Source organism: Oryctolagus cuniculus, chromosome 20 (genome assembly GCF_964237555.1).
Source record: "Oryctolagus cuniculus chromosome 20, mOryCun1.1, whole genome shotgun sequence".
Taxonomy (NCBI): domain Eukaryota; kingdom Metazoa; phylum Chordata; class Mammalia; order Lagomorpha; family Leporidae; genus Oryctolagus; species Oryctolagus cuniculus.
Genome location: NC_091451.1, coordinates 15811426 through 15836024, shown reverse-complemented (window position 1 = coordinate 15836024; position 24599 = coordinate 15811426). Strand labels below are relative to the sequence as shown.

Sequence of the window (24599 nt, the reverse complement as noted above, 5' to 3'; positions counted from 1 at the left end):
CAGAAGGGAGCTGGAGGCTGGCGCCGTGGCTCACTAGGCTTATCCTCTGTCTGCGGCACCTGCACCCCGGGTTCTAGTCCCAGTTGGGGCGCTGGTTCTGTCCTGGTTGCTCCTCTTCCAGTCTAGCTCTCTGCTGTGGCCCGGGAAGGCAGTGGAGGATGGCCCAAGTGCTTGGGTCCCTGCATCCGCATGGGAGACCAGAGGAAGCACTTGGCTCCTGGCCTCGGATCGGCGTAGCACGCCGGCTGTAGCAGCCATTTGAGGGTGCACCAACGGAAGGAAGACCTTTCTCTCTGTCTCTCTCTCTCACTAACTCTGCCTGAAAAAAAAGAAGAAGAAGAAGAAGAAGAAGAAGAAGAAGAAGAAGAAGAAGAAGAAGAAGAGGAGGAAGAGGAGGAAGAGGAGGAAGAGGAGGAAGAGGAGGAAGAAGAGGAAGAAGAGGAAGAAGAAGAAGAAGGGAACTGGATTTGAGCTGGAGCAGTCAGGACTTGAACTGGCACCCATATGCGATGCCAACGGTGTAGCCAGTGGTTTAACCGGCCACAATGCTGGCCCCAGTTGCTCCATTCTTTGATGTACAGAAAGAAGTTCTACTGGTCAGACAGTCAAGAGAGGAAGGTGGCCGGCACTGTGGCTCACTAGGTTAATCCTCTGCCTGCAGCGCCAGCACCCCAGGTTCTAGTCCCGGTTGGGGCACCGGATCCTGTCCCGGTTGCTCCTCTTCCAGTCCAGCTCTCTGCTGTGGCCCGGGAGGGCACACACGCCTTGGTAACTGCACCCGAATGGAAGACTGGGAGGAAGTACCTGGCTCCTGGCTTTGGATCGGCGCAGCATGCTGGCCGTGGCAACCATTTGGGGAGTGAACCAACGGAAGGAAGACCTTTTTCTCTGTCTCTCTCTCTCACTGTCTAACTCTGCCTGTCCAAAAAAAAAGAAAAAAAAAAAAAAAAAGGAAGGCATGATCTTTTTGCACTGAAATCACAGGCTCAGGTTCTAGAACCTTCTTGAAATCCCTGACCATATATGAAGGAAGTTAACTAGGAAAGACAGGGATAAAAGCAAGAAGAGACAGGGAGGCAGACAGGGAAGTCAAATCTCTCCACTAGAGGCTACAAGAGCTAACTTTAACTCTTGACCCCCCGGCGCAGAGGGAAATTGGGCTGTAGGCCCTGGTAGCATTACAAGCTGCACAAAGAGAAGAGCTAAGGCTTGTATGACCTTGTTTCTCGAGAGATCACATTTTCCCAGGGGAGAATTTTGTTGGGCAGAAACAAAAAGACATATAAATCACAGCTGTAAGAAAGTGTCTGCATATAGTCAGATTGGAAGCCATGGGGTATGCAATGAAGAATTATATGAAGTCTAATTCTCATTTATTTCATCTCTTTACCCTCTTGTTGAAAAAAAATGGTTTTAAAAATATCTTACACTCTAGGTATATTAAGAAACGCCTTGGTAACTAGCTTCGGGTACAAAACTCAGCAGGAGTTCATATTTCCTTATGGAAGCTGCACAGAAGTTCTGGCCAACGCGTATCTGTGAAAGGATGCTGCTATCAAGTTCAAAGTGTTAGCTGCTCAGGTACATCATCTCCTTGGATATGAAAAGAATTGCCAGGGCAGTGAAAAGGCAAGAGAGGAAGGGTGCAGCAGAGGTGAGAAGAGAAGAGAAGACCAGAGAAGCCGACCTGTCACTGCTGAACCTGCCAAGAACTCCAAGGGCAGCACTGACCACATTGAACCCACGACGAAGCCTTAAAAACAAGGACCGAAGCTTCCAGGAGGAGGCAAAGAGACTGGATATGTCTGCAGGCCTGTGTGTCATGTTATTGCAAAACTGCAGCTGCCCAGTGGAACCTTTCCAACATCAACAGTCCCCAGGCCAGAAAACAAACCTGGCGTCACAGGGTCTGAGTGTGAAAAAGGATGTTTGGGGTGTAAAAGAAGCTGGGATCTTCTTTTTCCTCTGAGAGTCAGCTGAGAAGAAGCAATCTCTCTCCAATGCCAGCCTCTCCTTACAGGCAGCTGAAGCGCACCTGAACCCGGAAGCGTCCATCAAACTCTAATGGAAAACAGTCTCAGGTGTTTGATCACAGATTCAGGGCCTTGCCAGAGCCAGGTGCCCAGACTTGAGTTAGTGTTAAAGTCTAGCGAGCTTCTCATTAAATCAAATGCAATAATGTGAAAATTGGCTAACACGTTACATTAAGATATTCCATCAAGAGCAGAAATTCTTGCGGTTGGTATTGTGGTGCAGCAGGTTAAGCTGCTGCCCGTGACGCCAACATCCCATACGAGCACTGATTTGAGTCCCAGCTGCTCCGTTTCTAACCTAGCTTCCTGCTAATGCACCTGAGAACACAGGCAAAGATGACTCGAGTGCTTGAGTCCCTGTCCCCTCTGTGGGGAGACCTGGATGGAGCTCCTGACTTTGGGCTTCTGCCTGGCCCAGCCCTGGCTATTGCAGCCATGTGGGAAGTGAACCAGCGGATAGAGGATCTCTCTCTCTCTCTCTCTCTCTCTCTCTGCCTTTAAAATAAATAAGTAAATAAATAATTTTTTAAAAAAATAGTCATTCTTATAGGATTTTTAAAAACTAATTTATAGTACAACTAATATGTGCCATGTATTGTATATCTATCATTATCATTAAATCCTCAAAAAAAAAAATGCTACAGGACACTAATCACTTTTTTTTTTTATTATTTGACTGGTAGAGTCATAGACAGTGAGAGAGAGAGACAGAAAGGTCTTCCTTCCATTAGTTCACTCCACAAATGGCCGCCACAGCCAGCGCTGCGCTGATCTGAAGCCAAGAGCTAGGAGCCAGGTGCCAGGTGCCTCCTCCTGGTCTCCCATGCAGGTGCAGGGACCCAAGCACTTGGGCTATCCTCCACTGCCTTCCAAGGCCACAGCAGAGAGCTGGACTGGAAGAGGATGCAACCAGTACTAGAACCCGGCGCCCATATGGGATGCCAGCACCGCAGGTGGAGGATTAACCAAGTGCTGACCCCTCTAATCACTTTCTTTTACATACTAAGATACTTAAAGAAGTTTGTGAAACAACAAAGTTAAAAGCTATGTTTAGGCCGGCACCGCAGCTCACTAGGCTAATCCTCTGCCTTGCGGCGCCAGCACACTGGGTTCTAGTCCTGGTTGGGGTGCCGGATTCTGTCCCGGTTGCCCCTCTTCCAGGCCAGCTCTCTGCTATGGCCCGGGAGTGCAGTGGAGGATGGCCCAAGTCCTTGGGCCCTGCACCCGCATGGGAGACCAGGAGAAGCACCTGGCTCCTGCCTTTGGATCAGCGCGATGCGCCGGCCACAGTGCACTGGCTGCGGTAGCCATTGGAGGGTGAACCAATGGCAAAAGGAAGACCTTTCTCTCTCTCTGTCTCTCTCTCTCACTGTCCACTCTGTCTGTCAAAAAAAAAAAGAAAAAAAAAAAAGCTATGTTTATCTTAGTGCAAAAAACTTTTTAAATCCATGCATAGCTTTTTCATAACACAGAGTTTTCATAACCTCACATGTGCGTGGATTTCAAACACTTTTTGCACCAAAGAAAATTTATCTTTTAATTCCATTTTCCATGAACTTGCTGAAGCACCCTCTTATTAGGAAATCTAAGCTCAAGGAATTTAACTTCCCCAAGCTCACCAAACCTCCGAAGGAAGCTAGCATTGGAAGCCAAATTGAAAGGTTTGTCTGGGGCCAGTGTTGTGGCACAATCAGTTAACCACTGCCAATGAATCCAGCGTCTCATATGAATGTGGTATATGCCCTGGCTGCTCCACTTCTGATCCAGCTTCCTGCTAATGCACCTGGGAAGGCAGTAGATGATGCTCCAAGTGCTAAGGCTCTGGCCACCCATTTTGGAGATCCAGATGGAGTTCTCGGTTCTTGGTTTCAGCCTAGCCCAGCCCTGGCGATTATGGCCATTGGGGGCGTGAACCAGTGGATGGAAGATTTCTCTGTTTATGTGTGTGTAACTCTGCCTTTCAAAGGAGAAAAAAATTCTTTTTTAAATGAAAAGCAACAAATTTTAAAAATGAAAGGCAAAAGGCTGGCGCCACGGCTCACTAGGCTAATCCTCCGCCTGCGGCACTAGCACCCAGGGTTCTAGTCCCGGTTGGGGCGCCGGTCCTGTCCTGGTTGCTCCTCTTCCAGTCCAGCTCTCTGCTGTGGCCCGGGAAGGCAGTGGAGGATGGCCCAGGTCTTTGGGCCCTGCACCCACATGGGAGACCAGGAGGAAGCACCTGGCTCCTGGCTTCAGATCAACGCAGCGCACCAGCCGCAACACACTGGCTGTAGCGGCCACTTTGTGGGGTGAGCCAACGGAAAAAGGAAGACCTTTCTCTCTTCTCTCTCTCTCCCTCACTGTCTAACTCTGCCTGTCAAAAAAAAAAAAAAAAAAAGGCAAAGTCCATGCATTTGCCATTCCATAGGCAAAGATTCCCAACCCTTCTGCCTATGAAAGCCAAGCCTCAGGCTGCTTCCTTGGCAACTCATCCATGAGAGCATGCACAGAACAGGTTAGCAAAGCTTGAAAAAGGTGTATGTGAGATGGTGAAGAGCTTTGAGAGGCGTCTCGAGAATTCTTGTGCTGATACAGGTGTACTTGGTCCTATCAGGAAACATCCCAGGAGCTACAGCCCTACTTCTGCTTGGTCGACAAGATGCCAAAGATTTGGGTAAGACAACCACCTACACACTCCCATCCAAAGCTTCTTTTTCATCATACTCATTGCCTGAATTTTAAATATTTTTTGGACCCAAACTTATCTTTTAATTCTATTTTTCCATGAACATTTTTATGTACTTTTATATTTTAAGCTTTTCAGGCCATCCAGGCTCTGTCACAATTATTTCTCTCTACTCTCATGGTTGAAACCAACCAACCAACCAAACAAAAAAACCCAGCTATGGACAATATGTAGATAAGTGGTTGTGGCTGTGTTCCAATAAAACGTTATCTGCAAAAATGGGCAGGCTGTCATCTGCCAACCCTTGCTATATGCCTTTGTGGTAGGACACCTTTTCCATACAATCACCTCAAAAAGGTTGACAGGCACTCAGCAGCATTATCAGCTGATGATGATGGAGGATGTCCCAGTTCATTCGGACAGTTCTAAGTTATCAATACCTAGTAATTGGTCCTGGTGTCAATTCCTCCCAGGGGGATTGTTAGTTCTCTCCCAGCTGTCCTGTCCTGCACATTAACCATCCAGACATAACTTGGGTCAACTGGGGAAAAGTTAACACGACTGTGCCACCCCAATAAGAAGAAGTGGCTATACCTGCCTGGAAACCATTTCCCACCATGACCCTATTCTCAATCAGGTGCTGCACAATTCAGAAAGTTCACTTCCATGTCTACCATGTAATCACGGAATGAGGATTATCCCTCTCTCTGGGACTCGGCAGTCTTCCAGAGTTTCAGGAACTAGGGAGACCATTTTCTTTCTTTTTTTTTTTATTTGACAGGTAGAGTTACAGACAGTGAGAGAGAGAGAGAAAGGTCTTCGTTCCGTTGATTCACTCCCCAAATGGCCGCTATGGCCAGAGCTACGCCAAATGGCCATGTGGGTGCAGGGTCCCAAGCACTTGGGCCATCCTCCACGGCCTCCCAGGCCACAGCAGAGAGCTGGACTGGAAGAGGAGCAACCGGGACTAGAACCCGGCATCCATTTGGGATGCCGATGCCACAGGTGGAGGATTAACCTAGTGTGCCACCACACCGGCCCCTAGGGAGACCATTTCCAAATGTTCCTTCCAGCACCAGATACTATAGGCACCAAACCACCTCTCTCTCTCTCTTATCCTATTTGCCTAGGAGTGAGGAGAGTGTGGAGGGAGGTCCTAAGGAGACTGCCTACCAGATGCCTCCACTTGGGTCCACAATCATCAATTCTTTCCTGATTGAAAAACTCCCACAATAAGTGCTAAAATTAACACCCCCTTATTCCTACCAACAGTGATGATTAATACATCGATAGACTTAAAATTTAACATGCACAGACTATCATTAAGCCAGGCATTTATTAAGTACCATATTGACATTGACTTAGCCAACCTTTGACCACAGTCTCTTGAGGGAGAGACCATAATCCCATTTTATAGATGAGATTGAACTGACAGGGGTCATTCACTAAGTGTTGGAACCAAAATACAAACCCCAGTTTTCCCAATTCCCAGTCTATGCTTTAATCACTGCCCTTTTCCACCAAAGATTGTGAGCCAAGGGAATTCCCATGATTTCCTTCTACCACCACCCCCATCCCGAACTTTCAGCTTTTATCAGTGAACGAGACACATGGAGAGGTACTAAGTCACAGAGAAATTCAAAATGCCACATGATTCACACCTGGATCTAGATCAGCCCCAGCACTCCAGCCCCCATACCGCCACCTGTAGGGCAGAGATGGAACACAGGAAAAACCTAAGGCAGGGTGTGGGGGGCGCGGGGATGACAGTGCAATTCATTAACGGCCATGTAAAACTGCCTCTCCATTCAAAGCCCCTTTGTTCCTAGTCTTTACCAGCTATAAGGAAAATATTATATGGTTAAATTCAATAACCAGGCATAAATTATGCCTAGTAATATTTCTCACAACGAAGTCTTGAGCTGTAGAAAGAAATCCTCCCTGATAGAAACCCAGATTTGATTTGTTAACACATTTTCTTGTTTATGAACATTGCATCTTAATTGATAGTAAGTGAATGTTAATGACTTTGGTCTGTATCCATAATAAATAAGCTCTATTATCATTACCTTTCTACAGAGATTTCAGTCAGAGTCAAAACCTAACCTCCGGGCTGGTGCTGTGGTGTAGCGGATAAAGCCACTTCCTGTGGAGCTGGCATCCCATATAGGCACCAGTTCGAGTCCTGACTGCTCCTCTTCCAATCCAGCTCTCTGCTATGGCCTGGGAAAGCAGTAGAAGATGGCCCAAGTCCTTGGGTCCCTGCACCCATGTGGGAGACCTGGAAGAAGCTCCTGGCTCTTGGCTTCAGATTGGCTCAGCCCAGCCGTTGCAGCCATTTGGGGAGTGAACCAGTGGATGGAAGACCTCTCTCTCTCTCTCTCTCTCCCTCTCTCTGTCTCTTCCTCTACCTCTCTGTAACTCTGCCTTTCAAATAAATAAATAAATCTTAAAAAAAAAAAAACCCTAACCTTACTCGCAAGCTCCCCGAAGATCAGACAAGAAAAGGCATCACTGTAAGCAGTTACTTAGAGCCTTGGATATGCATACCAACAGGTCTCTCTAGACTTGAGGTCCAACTTCTTTGTGCTAGCCATTCTTCTTTCAAACTCTTCTGACTGGCATATAGAAAGTAAATCAAAAATTAAAATATACAGTCAAAACTTTTCAGCTAAAAGGATCAACTACTCATGAAAGATGATCCCTGTGATGATAACCAAAGATAATTAAAATTATAAGGGATTAGCCCATTCAGTCTCCTTACTTGATAGGTGTAGAAAGTGAAGACGAGACTGATCCAATGGCTTGCTCAAACCCATAGGATAGGTCGCCGTGGGGCAACCAGGCACATACTGGGTACACATCTAATCCAAGGATGGTTGTTACCTGAATTTCTTATGTTGGTGTTGTTCATTTTGGAGTCCTTGATCACCAAGTGTTTAATCCATAGAGTGGGAGCGGTGATTTCTGAAAAAATATAAAAATAAAAGGAAAGAAAAAAGGTGTGAGCACAGAGAAGTATTGACATGGTATATAACCCAGACTTATTTTTATAGCTTTTATAAAAAGCCTGAGGCACCAAAGCTTCAGCTATCTCATTCCACATCCACCCTGTCCCAACGCCCTCTCCCTTCCTCATGACGGAAGCTCGTCTCCCCACCAGCTCCTAGGAGCCAACCAGAGCATCCTGTGTGGGGAGGCAGAGTGGTCAGAGTGCAGAGGCACCAAGCCACTCCATCCAGGAACAAAAATATTATCCCAGGATGGGAGGGACATGGGCCAAGCCAAGTCCCTCTCAGTTGCTTCCCTGGGAGAAGATTTAAAGGGGATAAATCAACAAATGACCGCCAAACCAACCACAGCGACCATTCTAGAGGAAACAGCTGAGCCACAGCAGATTCATCATGCTGGGACTCTGCCTCAGACAGGGCAGAGACGAGCAGGCCTGTCGCGGTGTCAACCCCCTTCTGACAACCTGTCACGGAACAGAGATGCGTGCCGCTTCCAGGGCGCTCCGGGTGCCTCAGGCCCTCTCTGGACTTGGGTACCCAGTAAGGAGGGCATGTAGCAAATGACGCTGAACATACTTTGGGGTGACAAGATCTTCAGTGAGGGTGTTGGGGAGGTCTCCCACAATGACATGGTCTCCACTCCCCGCTCCAATGACCTTTGTGGATCACACAGACATTTGCACTTGCAAGCACAAACATACAAATACTCCACCAAAGGAGCCAGTGGCAAAGATGGCTCACATATCAATCCTTGTCCCCAAAGCTGAGCCACGCTAGGGACATCCCCGGCCATGGGACTAACCATGGCATAACCTGTTTTTCTCCTCCTGCTTCTCTGTCCAGTCTCAAGGTGCAGGCCCAGATGCACTGAGCTAAGAGCTGCTGAAAGTTTGCTGCATCTCACACCAAGAGCTACACCTTGTGCTTAGATTTTTAAGAGACCTCACTCTGCCAACTTCCTGCTCCTCCCCATGGAGATCTGGGATGCTCAGTCACATACACTCAAGAATACAGGCCCTGAGCAGCTCAGCCTGTCCTTTCTGTCCGCTCCACAGCTGTCCAGGGGCCTCCAGCCTTTATTTTGCCACCAGTCATGCACTATTTCCCTTAACCCAGGATTTCTTCCCTCCCAAATGTATTTTAAGGAAAAAAAAAAGATTTATTTATTTATTTGAAAAGCAGATTTAGAGAGAGAGAGAGAGAAAGAAAGAGAGAGAGAGAGAAGATCTTCCATCTACTGGTTCATTCCCTAGGTGGGCACAACAGCCAGGCTGGCTCCTGGCTTCTACTTGGCCCAGCCCTGGCCATTGCAGCCATCTGGGGAGTGAACCAGTGGACTGAAGCTCTCTCTCTCTCTTTCTCCCTCTCTTTCTGTAACTCTGACTTTCAAACAAATAAAGAAGTCATTAAAAACTATCAAAATCGTAGAATTCAGCACATTAAGCTCTGTAACAGTTGCCAGCATGATAAGAGCGAAGGCTGACATTCATAGACTTCCTTTTCATCCCCAGGGACCTTGCACAGTGCTAGACATGTAAGTGTTGATTCATTTACTAAAGGGACATTCCTGGACATGACCTTGGCAGTTCACAGGGTCTGTCCAGGTTGTGTTGATGTTGGACATGGGGAGAAAGTCAGGAAGCCAGGAGAGAATGGAGGACCTTCCCAGAAGTGGAGAGCGTCTCCATACCTTGGAGAATTTACATTTGTTAAAAGCTTAAAACAACCCAACTTACACTGAGAAAATCTGAAATTTAAAAAAATGAATAATAATAATAATAAAGCTTAAGCAAATATCCAAAGTTAAGACCTCTCCCAAACCTGAAAATGGGTGGGAAAACGAGACCTTGGAGTAAATCAAGGGCTTACCATCTCCATCAAACACCGGCTGGGTCTCCATCGTGGGTGTCGGCTTTGATCCGTCATCTGAATTGAGGGTTAAAAAAAAGCGAAAAGAGACTACCATTATTGAGGTAAATACTATCTACTCTCCAGCACTGTTGAATGGTTGGGGTTTGTACATGGCCCGGCCAAGGCCCAGTGAAGAATCCAAAGAAGAGAAAAGAAAGGAGGCAAGAATAAGAAAGAAAGAAAACCCACAGAGAAACACCAACAATAGAACAATTCCAGTTGTGCGCACACCCTCCCAGGGGACAGAACAAAAAGCAAGCCAGTTTTCACGGCTTTGGGGACCCCTTCTCTGAAGTCGGAGGACACTGGTGTGACTCTGTCAGCCCTGTTGCTCCCCACAGGAGAGCCGGGAGGAGGTACCTTCCCCAGCAGCCCTGAGCTCCAGCCAAGCTTGTTAGAGTAAGGTTGACAATTTTAGGGTATCAAATTCTGATGTCCCCAGTTCTGTTCCTGCCTCTTATGAAAGGGGTCAACTCAGAATATTTTTCTAGTTTCCTTGATTGAAACGAGCTTAAGACAAACGAGAGACTTGGGTGCTATTCCTTTCCAAACTCCAGCTGTTTCTCCACCCTCACCTAAAGAGGATGAGAAGGTAGGAATGACCAATCTCGGTCCAGCATGATGAACTGAAGAGGTTCAGGAATCCTTCGAACCTTTCTGGCAACGGAACAGCATGCACCCCAACTCCTAGTACAAGGTGCAGGCAAGCAAAATGGGAAATTGCAGCTATTCCCTACGCTTGCTTTGAAATTTCTGACACAGGTGGTGGGAGCAGAGAGTTCTCAGTAACAAAGTTCTAATGCTTACCACTCCAGCACTTTGACAGCTCTCTGCAGAGCAGGGACCTCTGCAGGTCAGAATTAGCATGGCCTTTGTTTATAGGCCTCCCAGGACTCTGAATTACTGTCACTAAGGCCCCAAAAACCTCAACTTAAAGCACGGTTCCCAATCTTCTTTTCCATTATTGTACTTATAAGAGGCATTCTGTAGACAATTTTTTTCCTGATCACCTCCCTAACGAAATTTCCATATGACAGCTAAGCTGCATCATCTCACGTGATGTGTGTGAGTGTGTGTGTCTGTGCATGTGCACGTGTGCATGCTTTGTGTGTGAAGAGTAAATTTTCTCCCATCCATCGAGAAACAATTTCACCCCTTGGTGAAGGCTGAGAGCGGGGATCTTCACCCATCTTGAGAAAACCCGGCTTAGAGATTTCCCTCTGTTTTCTCCCTCAGGGTTAGGAGCGGAGAAGGAGAGCACTATTGTTACTGTTGTCCCAGAAGGTTTGATGATCTCACCATCGTCCTCTTCCCAGCCCACTCCCCCCTCGGAGGTCTTGGGAACGGAACTATTTATGGAGAATGCAAGTTCTCAAGTAGACTCTGTTGGCAGTCGGAGATGGTCAGTAACATCCCTCCCGGTGCCTCTGGCTGACCACCCTGCATCTTATCTGGAAGGGGTAAGATGAATCAATCTTTCTTGACTCAAGATCTCACCGGGATCTTAAGATTCAAGAGCTGTAGAAACTCCAACCCTGGCTGGAGGCAGAGGCGAACAACCTAACAATCATGTGAAAGTATCATTGGCTGACACCAAGACCCAGCTCTCCAAGCGGACCCAGTGATCCTGAACTGACAATCATCCCCAGGAGAGAGGTGTAGCATCCACAGAGGGGTGACTAAGCTGGATATCTTATTTGCCTCAAACTGGAGTCCAGAGCAGGCACCTTTAGATGCCAGACTGTGTGAGTTTGATCTGGAGGTCACTGAGGAGGGATACACACAGCAGAGCCACACAATATCATTTTTAAAATCGCATCACTTCCCCGACTCCATTAACACCTCTTTCCATTGAATTCAAGGAGCCACTGAATGGAGTCTTTTGGCAGCTGCAAGGCACACTTGGTTGCTCCTGCCGGATGCAGAGTTCACAGCGTAAATAACCCAGCACAGTATGCTCAGCCCTCCACCCTGGCTGGCTTCGTCTTAGGAGTCTTACAGGCTTACAAAGGACAAGTGAGAACTCAAATATCTCAAGACAGACAACGGTGAGAACTTTGTTGCGAAATGGCTTATGCAATATTTTAACATTCAGTATAGACATTAAAATCCTCCTGTATTTCAAAAGCTGTGTGTCTCTCTGGAACAAGATAACTGAAAACATCCCGCCTTTTGCTCCTATCATCCAGATACCCTTCTGGCCCAGCCATCAGCATCGGAGGTCGGTGCTCCAGGAGATCACGGTAGTTTCCTAGGGAAGCCCTCACTCTGCAGGTGTTGACTTCCACAGCATGCCCAGCTGCAGGCATGGAAGCCCAGGGAGCACGAAGCCACCTACAGAGAGGGAGTCCTCCTGCAGGGTAGGGTCACCGAGGGTCACAAGATACAGCTGCTCTGCCACAGGGAGGCCCGAGGTAGAAATCTTTACGAAGTGAGAAAAGACAAGACGCCCTGCTGCCAGGAGCCACCTGTGATATCCAGCAGGCCCAACGGCCAGGAGGCCAGGCCAAAGCCAACAGGGCCCTCTAGCCATCATCTCCGGGCACCTGGACACCTGGCTTCTGACCCAGCAAATAAGCACACCTCTTCTCCCCAGCAGAGGTCCAGGGCCTGGGTCCAAGGTCCACATCAGTTCTGCTTCCAGGCAAGCCTTGGAGCAGCCCCAGGCCCCACACCAGGCCCTGGAGAGAGAGAGTAAAGTTCTCTATGTGCTCCTGGCCCCACAGTCTCAAGTGGGATCACACCGATTCCTGCTTTACATCCAATAAGCTGGGTAACCCAAACCCCTCAGTTTACTTTTCTGGGCAGCAACATAAAAGATGAAAGATGCCTGCCTCCCAAGTTCCAGGACATTGTGTAGGTGTAAAAGCCTTTAAAGACCTACTAAAGGGAGTATATAATTCCACAAGTCTTAGCCATCTTACTCAACTGCTTATGTTCAAATTTGGATTTATAAAATGAAATCTAATCAAAGCTTTAAAATTAAATTATAAACCCAGTAAGATGACAAACAGCCTTACCTTTAAAATGGGAAAACTATTTTAATACACATTTCTCCCAAGAAGATTTACGGATACATAAATACATGACACGTGCTCAACATCATTAGTTGTTAGGGAGAGACAAAGTAGAACCACAGTGAGATATAACTAACCACCCACTGGAATGCTCACCATCAAAAACATAGATAACATCAAGTGTTGGCAAGGATGTGGAGAAACTGGAACCTTCCTCCATCACTGGTGGGAACATAAAATTGGGCAGACACTTTGGAAGTGTCTAGAAATTTCTTTCAAAAGCTAAACATAAACTTACCAGTCAACCCAAAAGTCGCACTCCTAGAAATCTCTCCAGGGGCAATAAAAAGGTGTCCACACAAAGACAGGGATACAAATAGTCATAGCAGTATTCCAAATGCCTCACACGGAAAGCAATCTAAACACCTGGCAGCTATGGATTGGCGCACTGTGAAGTATTCATCCAGGAATACTATTCAGAAATTAAAAGAAATGACAGTATACGAAGAACCTCATAAACACTGTGCTAGGTGAAGCTCAGAAGCCAGAGGCAACTGCTCCGTGGCATCCAGTCGCATTCATATGGAACGTCTAGGGAAGGGGAACCTACTGGGGCAGAGGACTGATCTCTGACTGATTTTCTGGGGCTGGGCTAGGAGTGGGGTGCAATCGTAACTGGGCTCCAGGTTTCTTTTGGGGATGGTGGAAATGTTCTCTGGCGATGGCTGCATGGCTCTATAAATTACTAAATTCCATATTGAGCAAATTTTATGGTAAGTAAATTATCCTTTAATAAAGCCGTTAAAACAAAAAGGAGAGGGTTTTAAGGTTATCACAAGTAACCATCAGGGAACAGAAACCCCTTACACGGTGTGGGGGGGGGGGCTCTCACACATATTTGAATGAAAGATATCTGAATCTTAGTTTACACAGATACATATGACGATTTGGTGCCTGATGCTGATTCTTGGTGATTCTTCTGGACCTCAAACAGGAAGGCTTTATTTCTCTTTAATACCATAATGCTCTCCCAGACTAAAGGAGACAGAGCTCCCAGAACAATCAATTCAAAGGCTAGTTTAAAAAAAAAAAAAAAAAAAACACCAGGGCAAGAGAAACAGAAGTAAATCTGGAAACACTGAAATAAAGAAAGAAGGTAAACTTGAAAGAATTTCTCAAGGATGATGTCAAGATTAACAATAAATGTAATAAACATAATAAATGTAATAAACATAATACACAATAAACATTTTGCCGTGCTCCGCTCCTGGCAGGTGGCTCTCCACATCTATTCTCACCACCATCAAGGCAGAGGATATCGCCACACAGATAAAAAAAATAACTGAGTTTCAACACAAGCAGTGATTTGCTCAAGGCCTCAACAGCAGCGAAGCAGCTCTGGAAACTGCCCAGACCCAGAGCCTTGGCGTTTGTCCTTCCAAGATTCCCCAGCCCCCACCAGGCCTTGTCCTCGCAGGTGCAGGCCCAGAAAGTCGCGGCCCCTGCAAGGGCTCTGGGAGCCTATACAGACAGTGGGCTTGTGTGACAGCACAATTCCTTGCCCTGCGAGGAGGCCTGGCCCACGCACAGACAGCTGGAAGTCACTTCGACCCCCGATGACACTGTTCAAAGCCTCCTCTGTTTGGCTTTTTGATTCCTGATTGACGTTCGCTGGCTAGGGGAGATAAATGCGGGGCTGAGGACAATGTTGATCCGCTCTGACTATTCTCAGGGAAAGACTTTTCAGAATAACAAACAAAACAAAACAAAACCCCAAAAACATTGGTGTGCTTAAGGCACTGAATAGAGCCGGAGAGGTCCAGGGACGCAGGGCCAGCCCTTTCAAGGGGCTGGCAAGTCCATTGAGGAGTTAATTGTTTGGGTGTACAATGAGTTTATTCTGACCACAAACAAAGAGCTTTCTCTTCCAGGTCCTTCAAAAGCAAGTGTGTCAAAGGGGCCAGAGGAGGAATCCGTATTAATGGCATCTCTTGGGGTCTCCGAGATGGAGGAGCCTTGGAGAATGAGGGAAAAAGAAACCACCACCCCCATCCCGAGGTTTGGAGAAGCTCTCAATAATTCCAAGTAGACCCTTCGAAACCACAGCCATCCCTGGCAAGCCACCATCATATTCTTCTAGGTCGCCACTGTCCACCTTTTTTCAAAGACAAGGAGTTGCACTTCAACCTGGTAAAATGAGGGGACCACATTGACACCCTTCCCATCCAACATGTGAGTCGGGGCCCAGTGTGGAATCAAGGTGACTTATTCTGGGTTCCAGAGGGAGATACCCACGCGCCTGTGTGCAAAAGTCCCTGCATCACACCAGCAGCAGGTGGGATGCTCATCAGACTCAGAGTTGCCTGAGACGCACGTCCTGTGACCAGCGAGGCCCAGGTATGGCCTGTGATCCACCTGACCTGTGACAGCGGAAGGGACCTGGGCACTTCAGCTCCTTTCCAGAACACGAGGGCAATGTCCACCCTTCTGTTTACACATCTGCTCACTCCCTCCCCTGAGTGAAAACAACCTTCATGCCAGCTTTTTGCAAACAGCTCCCCATGTCCTCAAGCTCTAGGTTCCCCCAGGAAGAACAAAACCAGGAGGTGCGGGAAAAGGGTGACCCAGGTGGGAGGGGAGAGGCAGGCACTGGCAGCAGTAGACTGGGTTGAGGGCTGGGTCCCCACAGAAGGTTCCGCTCATGCTTTTAACTCTGTTTTGACATGACTGTAGACTCACAGGAAGTTATAAAAATAATACAGAGAGGCTCTGTGTACCCTTTATCCTGTTTCTCCCAAGGGTTAACATAATTACATAGGTCATATAGCAATATGTAGGTAACACTACTACTGCATCAGAGTCAGGAAGTTGGTATAACCATGGGCCTTATTCAGAGTCCACTGGTTATTGTTTTTAATTAATAATCAATTAACTAATTTGAGAAGCAGAGAGACACACACACAGAGAACTCCTATCCACTGGTTCACTCCCCAGTTGTCCTCAATAGCATGGGCTGGGTCAGGAGCTGACAGCCAGAAATTCAATCTTGCTTGAGCCATCATTATAGCCTCCCACCCTGGTCTGTATTGGCAGGAAGCTGGAATCAGGAGATGGGGCCAGGTATTAAATCCAGGCACTCCGATGTAGGATTCAGGCATCTTGAGCACTAGGCCAAACACTTGCCCCAAACTCCACTAGCTTTGCATGCAATTACATATGCGTGTGTGTGTGTGTGTGTGTGTGTAGCTCTACACAGTGTCATGAAACCACCAACACAATCGATGCAGAATGATCCCATCATCACAAAGATCTCCCTTGTGCTATCCTTTCTCCTCAACACTTCTCCTCCTTCACTCCATCCAACACAACTGGCATCCACCAATCTGTTTCCCATCTCTCTAACTGTGTCAGTCCTAGAATGACATGTGAATGGATAATGTTATAGATGACCTTTTGATGTATGATCTTCCTTTTACTTTGCCTGATGCCTGTGACAGCATCCGGGTAGCTGCATGTGTCAACAGCTTCTTGTTCAGCTATCTCTGTGGTACGGATGGACCATCATTTGTTTCATCCACTATTTAGATAGTTTCCATTGTTTTGGCTATGACAGATAAAGCTGCTACTCACCAGTTTTTGTGTGGACATAACTTTTTATTTCTCTGAAATAAACTTTCAGGGTTACAACTATTAGATTATGGTAAATTTATGTTTAGTTTATTTTTTAAGATTTATTTATTTATTTGGAAGTCAGAGTTACAGAGAGAGAGGGAAAGAAAAAGACAAATCTTTCATCTATTGGCTCACTCCCCAAGTGGCTGCAACAGACAGGGCTGGGCCAGGTCGAAGCCAGGGGTCACCACATTGCTGGTGGGAGCCCAAGCACTTGGGCCATCTTTTGCGGCTTTTCCCAAATTTGCCAGGAGCTGGATGAGAAATGAAGCAGCTGGGGCACAATCCAGTGCCCATATGGGATCCAAGCATCGTAGGCGGTAGGTTAACCTGCTATGCCACAAAGTCTGCACCTAGGTTTTTTTTTTTTTTTTTTTAAACAAACTTACAAAGTATTTTCCAGAGTTCTTAGCATTTTACATTCTTACCAGCAATATATGAGAAGTTCACTTTCTCTGCAGCCTCACTAACATTTGGTATTATCGCTATTTTTTATTTTAATTCATCTGGTAGGTATGGAGCGATATCTTACCATGGTCTTTATTTGCATTTCCTGTGTCCAGTGATGTTGAACCTCTTCTCTTGTGCTCATTTGCCTTCTGTATATATACTTTGGTAAGATGTTTATTGGTATATTTTGCCAATTTTTTAATTGAACTATCTGTTGAATTTTGAGAGTTCTTCATTTATTTTTGAAAAAAGTCCTATGTCAGATGTGTGGTTGGTAAATACATCTCCCAACCTGCAGCATTTTCATTCCCTTTATAGAGTATTTTGTAGAGCAACATTTTTTTATTTGAAACTCAATTTATATATAATTTATTTTGATTTTTTAAAGGTTTATTTATTTACTTGAAAGAGTTACAGAGCGAGAGAGAGAAGGAGAGACAGAGAGAGAGATCTTCCATCCACTAGTTCACTCCCTAGATGGCCGCAAAAGCCAGCGCTGGGCCAGGCTGAAGCCAGGAGCTTCTTCCAGGTCTCCCATGTAGGTGCAGGGGCCCATTCACTTGGGTCATCCTCTGTTTCTTTTCCAAGGCCATTAGCATGGAGCTGGACTGGAAGTGGAGCTGCTAAGACTGAAACCAGCGTCCACATGGAGTGCCGGTTGAGAGTTCAGGTTGATTCATTGGTTTTGCTCGTCTTTCTGGGCTCACCGATGTCCAGCTGCCACAGCACCGTTTATCAAAATGACCATCTTTTCCCTATTGAATTGCTTTTGAACCATTGTCAAAAATCAGTTGACCTTCTAGGTTCTCTATTCTGTTTCATCAGTTTATGTTTCTATCCCATTGCCAGTACCACACTGTCTTAATCACTCTAGCTTTGGGCATTTGAAGAGGGAACCAGCAGATGGAAAATCTTTCTGTGTATCTGTTTCTCTGCTTTGAACGACATCCCATATCAGAGTGCCGGTTCAAGTCCCAGACACTCAATTGCCATTCAGCTTCCTGTTAATGGACACCCTGGGAGGTAGTAAATGATGGCCCAGGTGCTTGGGTCCCTGGAACCCTGTGAGAAATCTGGATCGAGTTCCTGGCTCCTGGCTTTGGTCTGGCCCAGCCCTGCCTGCTGTGGGCATTTGGGGAGTGAACCAATGGATAGAAGTCCAAGGGGCTTTCCCTAGGGACTCTGGCTACAGGAGCCACCAGCCAAGGCCACCTGCCTTCCCCACCTCCCTTTGTAGAAATGACAACTTTGGAGTTTCTAGAATTCTGCTGTCCTCTGGGAGGTTTATCGCTACCTTAATCTCCCTAATAAAGGCTGAGGACTATTAGAATGTGAGTTTCCTGAGCTAAGGCTGGGGCTCCTATGTTAGGTTTCACTTACAGCTGGATTCTCAGTGACTATAACCAGTCTGGCACTTAGTAAATTCTAAATAAACATGAGGATGCATCAAAATGTTCATGGGAAAATGGAATTAAAAGATAAGCTTGGGGACCAGTGCTGTGGTGTAGCAGGTAAAGCCGCTATCTGCAGTGCCAGCATCCCATATGAGCGCCGGTTCAAGTTCCAGCTACTCCACTCCCGATCCAGTTCTCTGCTATGGCCTGGGAAAGCAGTAGAAGATGGGCCAAGTGCTTGGGCTCCTGCACCCATGTGGGAGACCCGGAAGAAGCTCCTGGCTACTGGCTTCGGATTGGCACAGCGCTGGCCATTGCAGCCATTTAGGGAGTGAACCAGTGGATAGAAGACCTCTCTCTCTCTCTCTGCCTCTCCTTCTCTCTTTGTGTAACTCTGACTTTCAAATAAGTAAATAAAATCTTTAAAAAGAAAGAGAGAGAGAGTTCAGGGACCAGTGTTGTGCTGCCGTGGGCTAAGCTGCCCCTGTGACAGCAGATCCGTGTGCCAGTTCAAGTCCCAGCTGGGGAAGCTGGCCTGCTTCCCACCCAGCTCTCTGTTAATGTGCCTGGAAAAGCCGCAGAAGATGACTGAGTACTTGGGCTCCTACACCCATGTGGGAGACCCTGATAGAGTTCCAGGCTCCTGACTCTGGCCTGGCCCAGCCCTGGCTGTTGTGGCCTTTTGGGGTGTGAACCAGTGGATGCAAGATCTCTGTCTCTTTCTGTAACTCTGCCTTTCAAATAAATAAATAAATCTTTTTCTAAAAAATGATAAGTGCAGGCAACAAAAGTAAAATAGACAAAATCAATTATATCAAACTAAAAGAAAAGGAAACAATAAGCCGGCGCCGTGGCTCAATAGGCTAATCCTCCACCTTGCGGCGCCGGCACACCGGGTTCTAGTCCCGGTTGGGGCGCCGGATTCTGTCCCGGTTGCCCCTCTTCCAGGCCAGCTCTCTGCTATGGCCAGGGAGTGCAGTGGAGGATGGCCCAGGTGCTTGGGCCCTGCACCCCATGGGAGACCAGGAAAAGCACCTGGCTCCTGGCTCCTGCCAGGATCAGCGCGGTGCGCCGGCTGCAGCGGCGGCCATTGGAGGGTGAACCAACGGCAAAGGAAGACCTTTCTCTCTCTGTCTCTCTCTCTCACTGTCCACTCTGCCTGTCAAAAAAAAAAAAAAAAAAAAAAAAAAAAAAAAAAAAAAGGAAACAATAGTGAAGAGACATCTGACAGAATGGGAGAAAATATTTGCAATCTATTTATTCAACATAGGATTAATATGCAAAATTATATCAGGAACTCAAAAAAGTCAATAGCAAACAAACAAAACCCAATCCAGTTAAGAAATGGGCAAAGGACCTAAATAGACAGTTATCAAAAAAGCAATGTAAATGGCCAACAAATATATGAAAAACTGGTCAACATCACTAGCCGTCAGGGAAAAGCAAATCAAAACCACAATGAGATGTCACCTGATCCCTGCCAGAATGGCTGTTATCCAAAAGACAGCAAGCAGCAAATGCCAGGGAGGATATGGATTCCCACCACACTGTTGGTGGGAATGTAAATAGCACAGCCACTGTGGAAAACAATATGGAGCTGGGGCCGGTGCTGTGGCACTGGCAAAGCTGCCGCCTGTAGTGCCAGCATCCCATATAGGTGCCAGTTCAAGTCCCAGTTGCTCCAATTTTGATCCAGCTTTCTGCTGTGGCCTTGGAAAACAGTAGAAGATGGCCCAAGTCCTTGAGCCCTTGAACCCATGTGGGAGACCCGGAAGAAGCTCCTGCCTCCTGGCTTCAGATTGGCGCAGCTCCAGCTGTTGCGGCCAATTGGGGAGTAAACCAGTGGATGGAAGACCTCTCTCTCTCTCTGTTTCTCTCTGCCTCTCCTTTTCTCTCTGTGTAACTCTGACTTTCAAATAAACAAATGTCTTTTATTAAAATAAAAAAAAACAATATGGAGATCTCATTAAAAACTAGAAATGGAACTGCCATATGATCCGGCAATCCCACTCCTGGGTGTATACCCAAAAAACATGAACATACTGTATCAAAGAGACACACCTGCTCCACCATGTTTATAGCAGCACTGTTCACAATAGCCAAAATACACAATCAACCAACATGCCCATTATCAGATGAATGAAGAAAACGTGGCATATATACACAATGGAACAATATTCAGTCATAAAAAGGAATGTAATCCTGTCATTTGCAGCAAATGGATGGAACCAGAGGACATCATGTTGAGTGAAATAAGCCAGACATAGAAAGACAAAAGCCACATATTCTCTCTGGTATGTGGGAGCTAAAATTTAAAAAAAGAAAAAAAAACCTCAATCTGAACATAGAATGCTGATTATTAGAAGGTGGGAAAGTGGGAGGGATAAAAGGACTTCAGATTTAAAAAAATTAGGGGAAGCTGAGTGTGGTTCATTAATTGTGACAAATATGCAAATATGAGATGCTAATAATAGGCGAAGTGGGAGAAGGGATGTATGGAAACTCTTTGTATTACTGTCTCGCAATTTTTGTTTTAAAAATTTAAAACTTGTGGGCTGGCGTAGTATAGCAAATTCGAGACTCAGCTGTTCCATTTCCTGTCCAGCTCCCTGCTAATGCACCTGGGAAAGCAGTAGAAGATGGCCCAAGTGCTTGGGACTCTGCACCCACGTGGGAGACCCACATGAAGCTCCTGGCTCCTGGCTTTGGTCTGGTCCAGCTCCAGCCATTGTGGCTCTTTGGGGAGTGAACCAGATAGAAGGTTCTCTCTCTCTCTCTCTCTCTCTCTCTCCCCCCTCCCCCCCACCGTGTGTGTCTCTCTTCCTCTCTGTGTAACTCTATTTTCAAATACATAAATAAATCTTTAAAAAGGGAAAATTTAAAACTTTTCTGGAAGTTTTTTTTTTTTAAGTCACCAACAAAAACAGCCTATGAATTTACCAAAATGATAAGTTTATTTTTTGTGCAAACAAAACCTTTGAGAGGTTAGCATTTGGCCTAGTGGTTAGGACACCAGTTAACATGCCTGTGGCCCATATTGAAGTACTTGAGTTGGATTCCTGGCTCTGGCTCCTGACTCCAGCTTCCTGCCAATGCAGACCCTGAGACACAACAGCAATGACTCAAGTGATTGTGTTCCTGTCACTCATGTGGGATACCTGGATTGCATCCCAGCTGCTGGTTTTGGCCCTGGCCCTGGCTGTTGCAGGCATCTGGGGAATGGACCAATGAATGGGAGAGCTAGTGCTCTCCCTCTCACTCCTTCTCTCTCTCCTCCCTGAGCCTCTGTCTTTCAAAAAAAATTTGTTAAACCCATGCATAGTTTTTTCATGGTGCACATTTTTGTGAACTTTTTGAAGACCACTTGTATGTGTGGACCTCAAAGCTTTAAATTTTCATTTATTTAATTTTGCTTTGTTCATTTAATATAGAGAGAACAGATTTAATGTAGTTCACAGATACAATCTAAGAATATAATAATGATACTTCCCTTCCTCCCTCCCTCTTTTCATTCCTCCATCCACCTTTCTTTTTCTTTCTTTCTTTCCTTCCTTCCTTCCTTCATTTCTCCCTTCCTTCTTTTCTACTTTTCTCTCTTTCTCTTTTTCTTTCTCTCTCTCTGACCATAAATTACATTAAAAATAATTTATCTCAAAAATTAGGGACTGGTGTTGTAGTGTAGCAGGTTAAGCTGCCACCTGCAACAGTGGCATCCCCTGTGAACACTGGTTCATGTCCCGGCTGCTCCACTTCTCATCCAGCTTCCTGCTAATACATCTGGAAAAAGCTAGGGAAGATAGCCCAAGAACTTGGACCCCTGCTGCCATGTGGGAGACCCAGGTGAAGCTCCTGGCTCCTGGTTTCAGCCTGATCCAGCTCTAGCCCATGCAGCCATTTCAGGAATTAACCAGCAGATAGAAGATTCTCTCTCTCTCTCTCTCTCTCTCTCTCTCTCTCATTCTTTCTCTCTGTCTCTCCCTCTCTCTGTAACTCTGCCTTTCAAATAAAATAAGTAAATCCTTTTATAAAAAATTAGACTTTAGACTTTTTTACACCAAAATAAACTTCTTTTAATTCCATTTTTCTATGCACTTTTTAAAGTTCCCTCATATATACTGAATATATATATATATATATATGTATACACCAAATATAAATGCCAGTGGTTACAAATACCACCAGAGACGCAAATGAATCTATGGCTAAGAAGTGTTTCCTTAAATCCTTAAATCCCGTTTGCTCTCCAGGCCTCAGAGATGGGGATATGGCAAGGATTCAAACTCTTAGTTTTGCACTCTTCATGCATAAACTTCCTTTCAGAGACCTAGAATAAGTGCTGACATGGGAGCGGGGTGGAGGGGGGAACCACGCTGCAGGAGCCGTTAGCTGTGGAAGGAGGGACACATCATGTGGGCCCGGGACTCTAGCACAGCCCTTCCCGAAGGTGCCCCCCATGATGCCGGAGCACTGACATGCCAGACACAGTCAAGACGGCTCAGCACATGAGACAGCAGCAGCAAGATGCATGCTGCCAGCCCACAGCTCCATTGCAGCTGACACAGTCTCCAGGGAACGCTTCTCCACCAAGGAAGAGCCATGGGAGTAGAGGTCAATACCGACTCCATCCAAACCCAGCCCAGGCTGGGACGTCATCAGACCTTTGCCATGCGAAAGGTGCAGTGCCGAAAGATCCAACTTCTGGTCCAGCCTCCACCTCCATGATAGGGAAAGAGGAAGTGGAATAACTGGGAAGAGTTTGAAGTCATTCCCATGCAGGATGTACCCCGAAAGGCAGCCTGGCACCCCTCAGCCAAGCTCAGGGCACCGAAGTCGTGCTAAGTTCCCAGGAGCGCTGAGGCTGGAGCTCTCCCTGTCCCTTCATCTGCGACAACCGCCAAGCCAAAGCTCAGTGCTGTCTGATCCACCACCTGAGTGACACAGTCTCCAAGCTGACAGCCACCTGAAGACCAGGCTCCATGAGAGATTCTAGAAATTGGGACACAGATGTGGAGGAGGGGGACCCTGGAGAAACACGTGTGCCTCACTTTCGACTTGGAGCGCTTATATATGGGACCGGGGTGGAGGGGATTAAAAAATTAAAAAGCCTTTGCAATCGAAGGTGAGTTGGATTCTGGAAATTCTGCCTGTCTCCAAGACTGGCTTGACAAACACAGTCGTCATGCAGGAAACGAAGGCAGGATGTGTTAATGCCTTTATTTTTCTCTCACTTTCCTGAAACAACCAACTCTTACAGAAAAACAGCAAACTTCTGATGACCCTAAAGGTCCACTTGCCGTCTGTTACAGCATCGCCCCAGAGCCTCTGAGCGCCTGAGCACTCAGAAGACAAAGCTCCCAGGGGACAGCCAGAGATCTTCCAAGTGCGACCCCACACACCCTCATTCAATCCTTCTTCCCTCCAGCACAGCCCTCTGTGACGCCGGGGTGCTGCACTCCCCCACCCCTGAGCCTGCGAACGTCACGCATAGCGATGAGGGCCAGCCCCGGACTTTCAGTTACTCCAGAAGCCCCTCCAATCACCGACAGTAACTAGCATCCAGACCCTGCAAAGAGGCGCTGCAGAAAAGTCCACGGGCCTGGGGATGACCAGGTAAATCTGCACGGGGCAAGTTCGCAATCTCTGCAATCACTTTCCTTCGGGGCTACTTCAGGGAAAACCAAAGCACCAATCTCTCGCAGCCTCTGCGGCAGGTTTTCAGAGTCACAGGGGCTGCCGGAGGCCCTCTCCCTCTGCAGATTCTCCTCTGTGGCATCAATAAAACACATACGAGTGCACGTGTGCACCACCTCTGAAGCACACGCGCCCCTTCCATCTCACTCCTAGGGCAAGGACCAAAGGGGAGGGGGCAGCCAGGATGCGATTGCGCCAGATCAATGGATATTTGAAACTCAAACACATGGCCTGGGACCTACACTGCACGTGTTAATGACCACACATGTGCCCATAAAGGAGTCCGTTAAACACAAGGGGCCCAAAGAACAGAGCGAGGAAAGGACATCCCAAGGGATTAGGTAAACAGTCTTAAGTTGTGATGCCCCTCCCCCCACGGAGCACGTGCGTGTGGGTAAGATGACAGTGCCTCCCTCCTCCTCCCCCACTTCATTTGGGCCCCACACCTGTGGACCCAGGCACCGAAGCCACCCAGGCCTCCGGTCCTCAGGCCAAACGGCTGTGACCTGCGCGCACCTGGCCTCCCTCCCACCTCCCTTTCTCCTGCTATCTCCCTGGGCCTCCTCCCCCAGCCTCCAAACACTCTGACTTTCTCCTCTCCTTTGGAGGACCAGTTCCTGGCCAGCACCCAGACTCTGTGGTCACACAATGCGTCTTTTCATTCCTTCCAGGCAGAGAACTGTTTCCACCACCACCCCCCCAACACTGCCCAGCCTTGTCGTGGGGCATATTCAAATAGGCAAGGGGTGGGGGAG

At 47.0% G+C, this 24599-nt stretch overlaps 1 protein-coding gene across 3 annotated transcripts in view; it reads right to left on the bottom strand.

Annotated features, from left to right (window-relative positions):
* SMOC1 (SPARC related modular calcium binding 1) overlaps positions 1-24599 on the bottom strand; it is a 172362-nt gene that overhangs the window by 39277 nt on the left and 108486 nt on the right. For 2 of the 3 annotated variants that reach the window (XM_008248569.4, XM_008248570.4), the window contains exons 6-7: positions 9579-9668; positions 7585-7665 (exon numbers count right to left, since the gene is read on the bottom strand). In XM_008248569.4, coding sequence (XP_008246791.2) covers positions 7585-7665; positions 9579-9668 — 171 coding nt within the window. The remainder of the gene's footprint in view (positions 1-7584; positions 7666-9578; positions 9669-24599) is intronic. The other variant, XM_008248571.4, reaches the window with a different exon arrangement.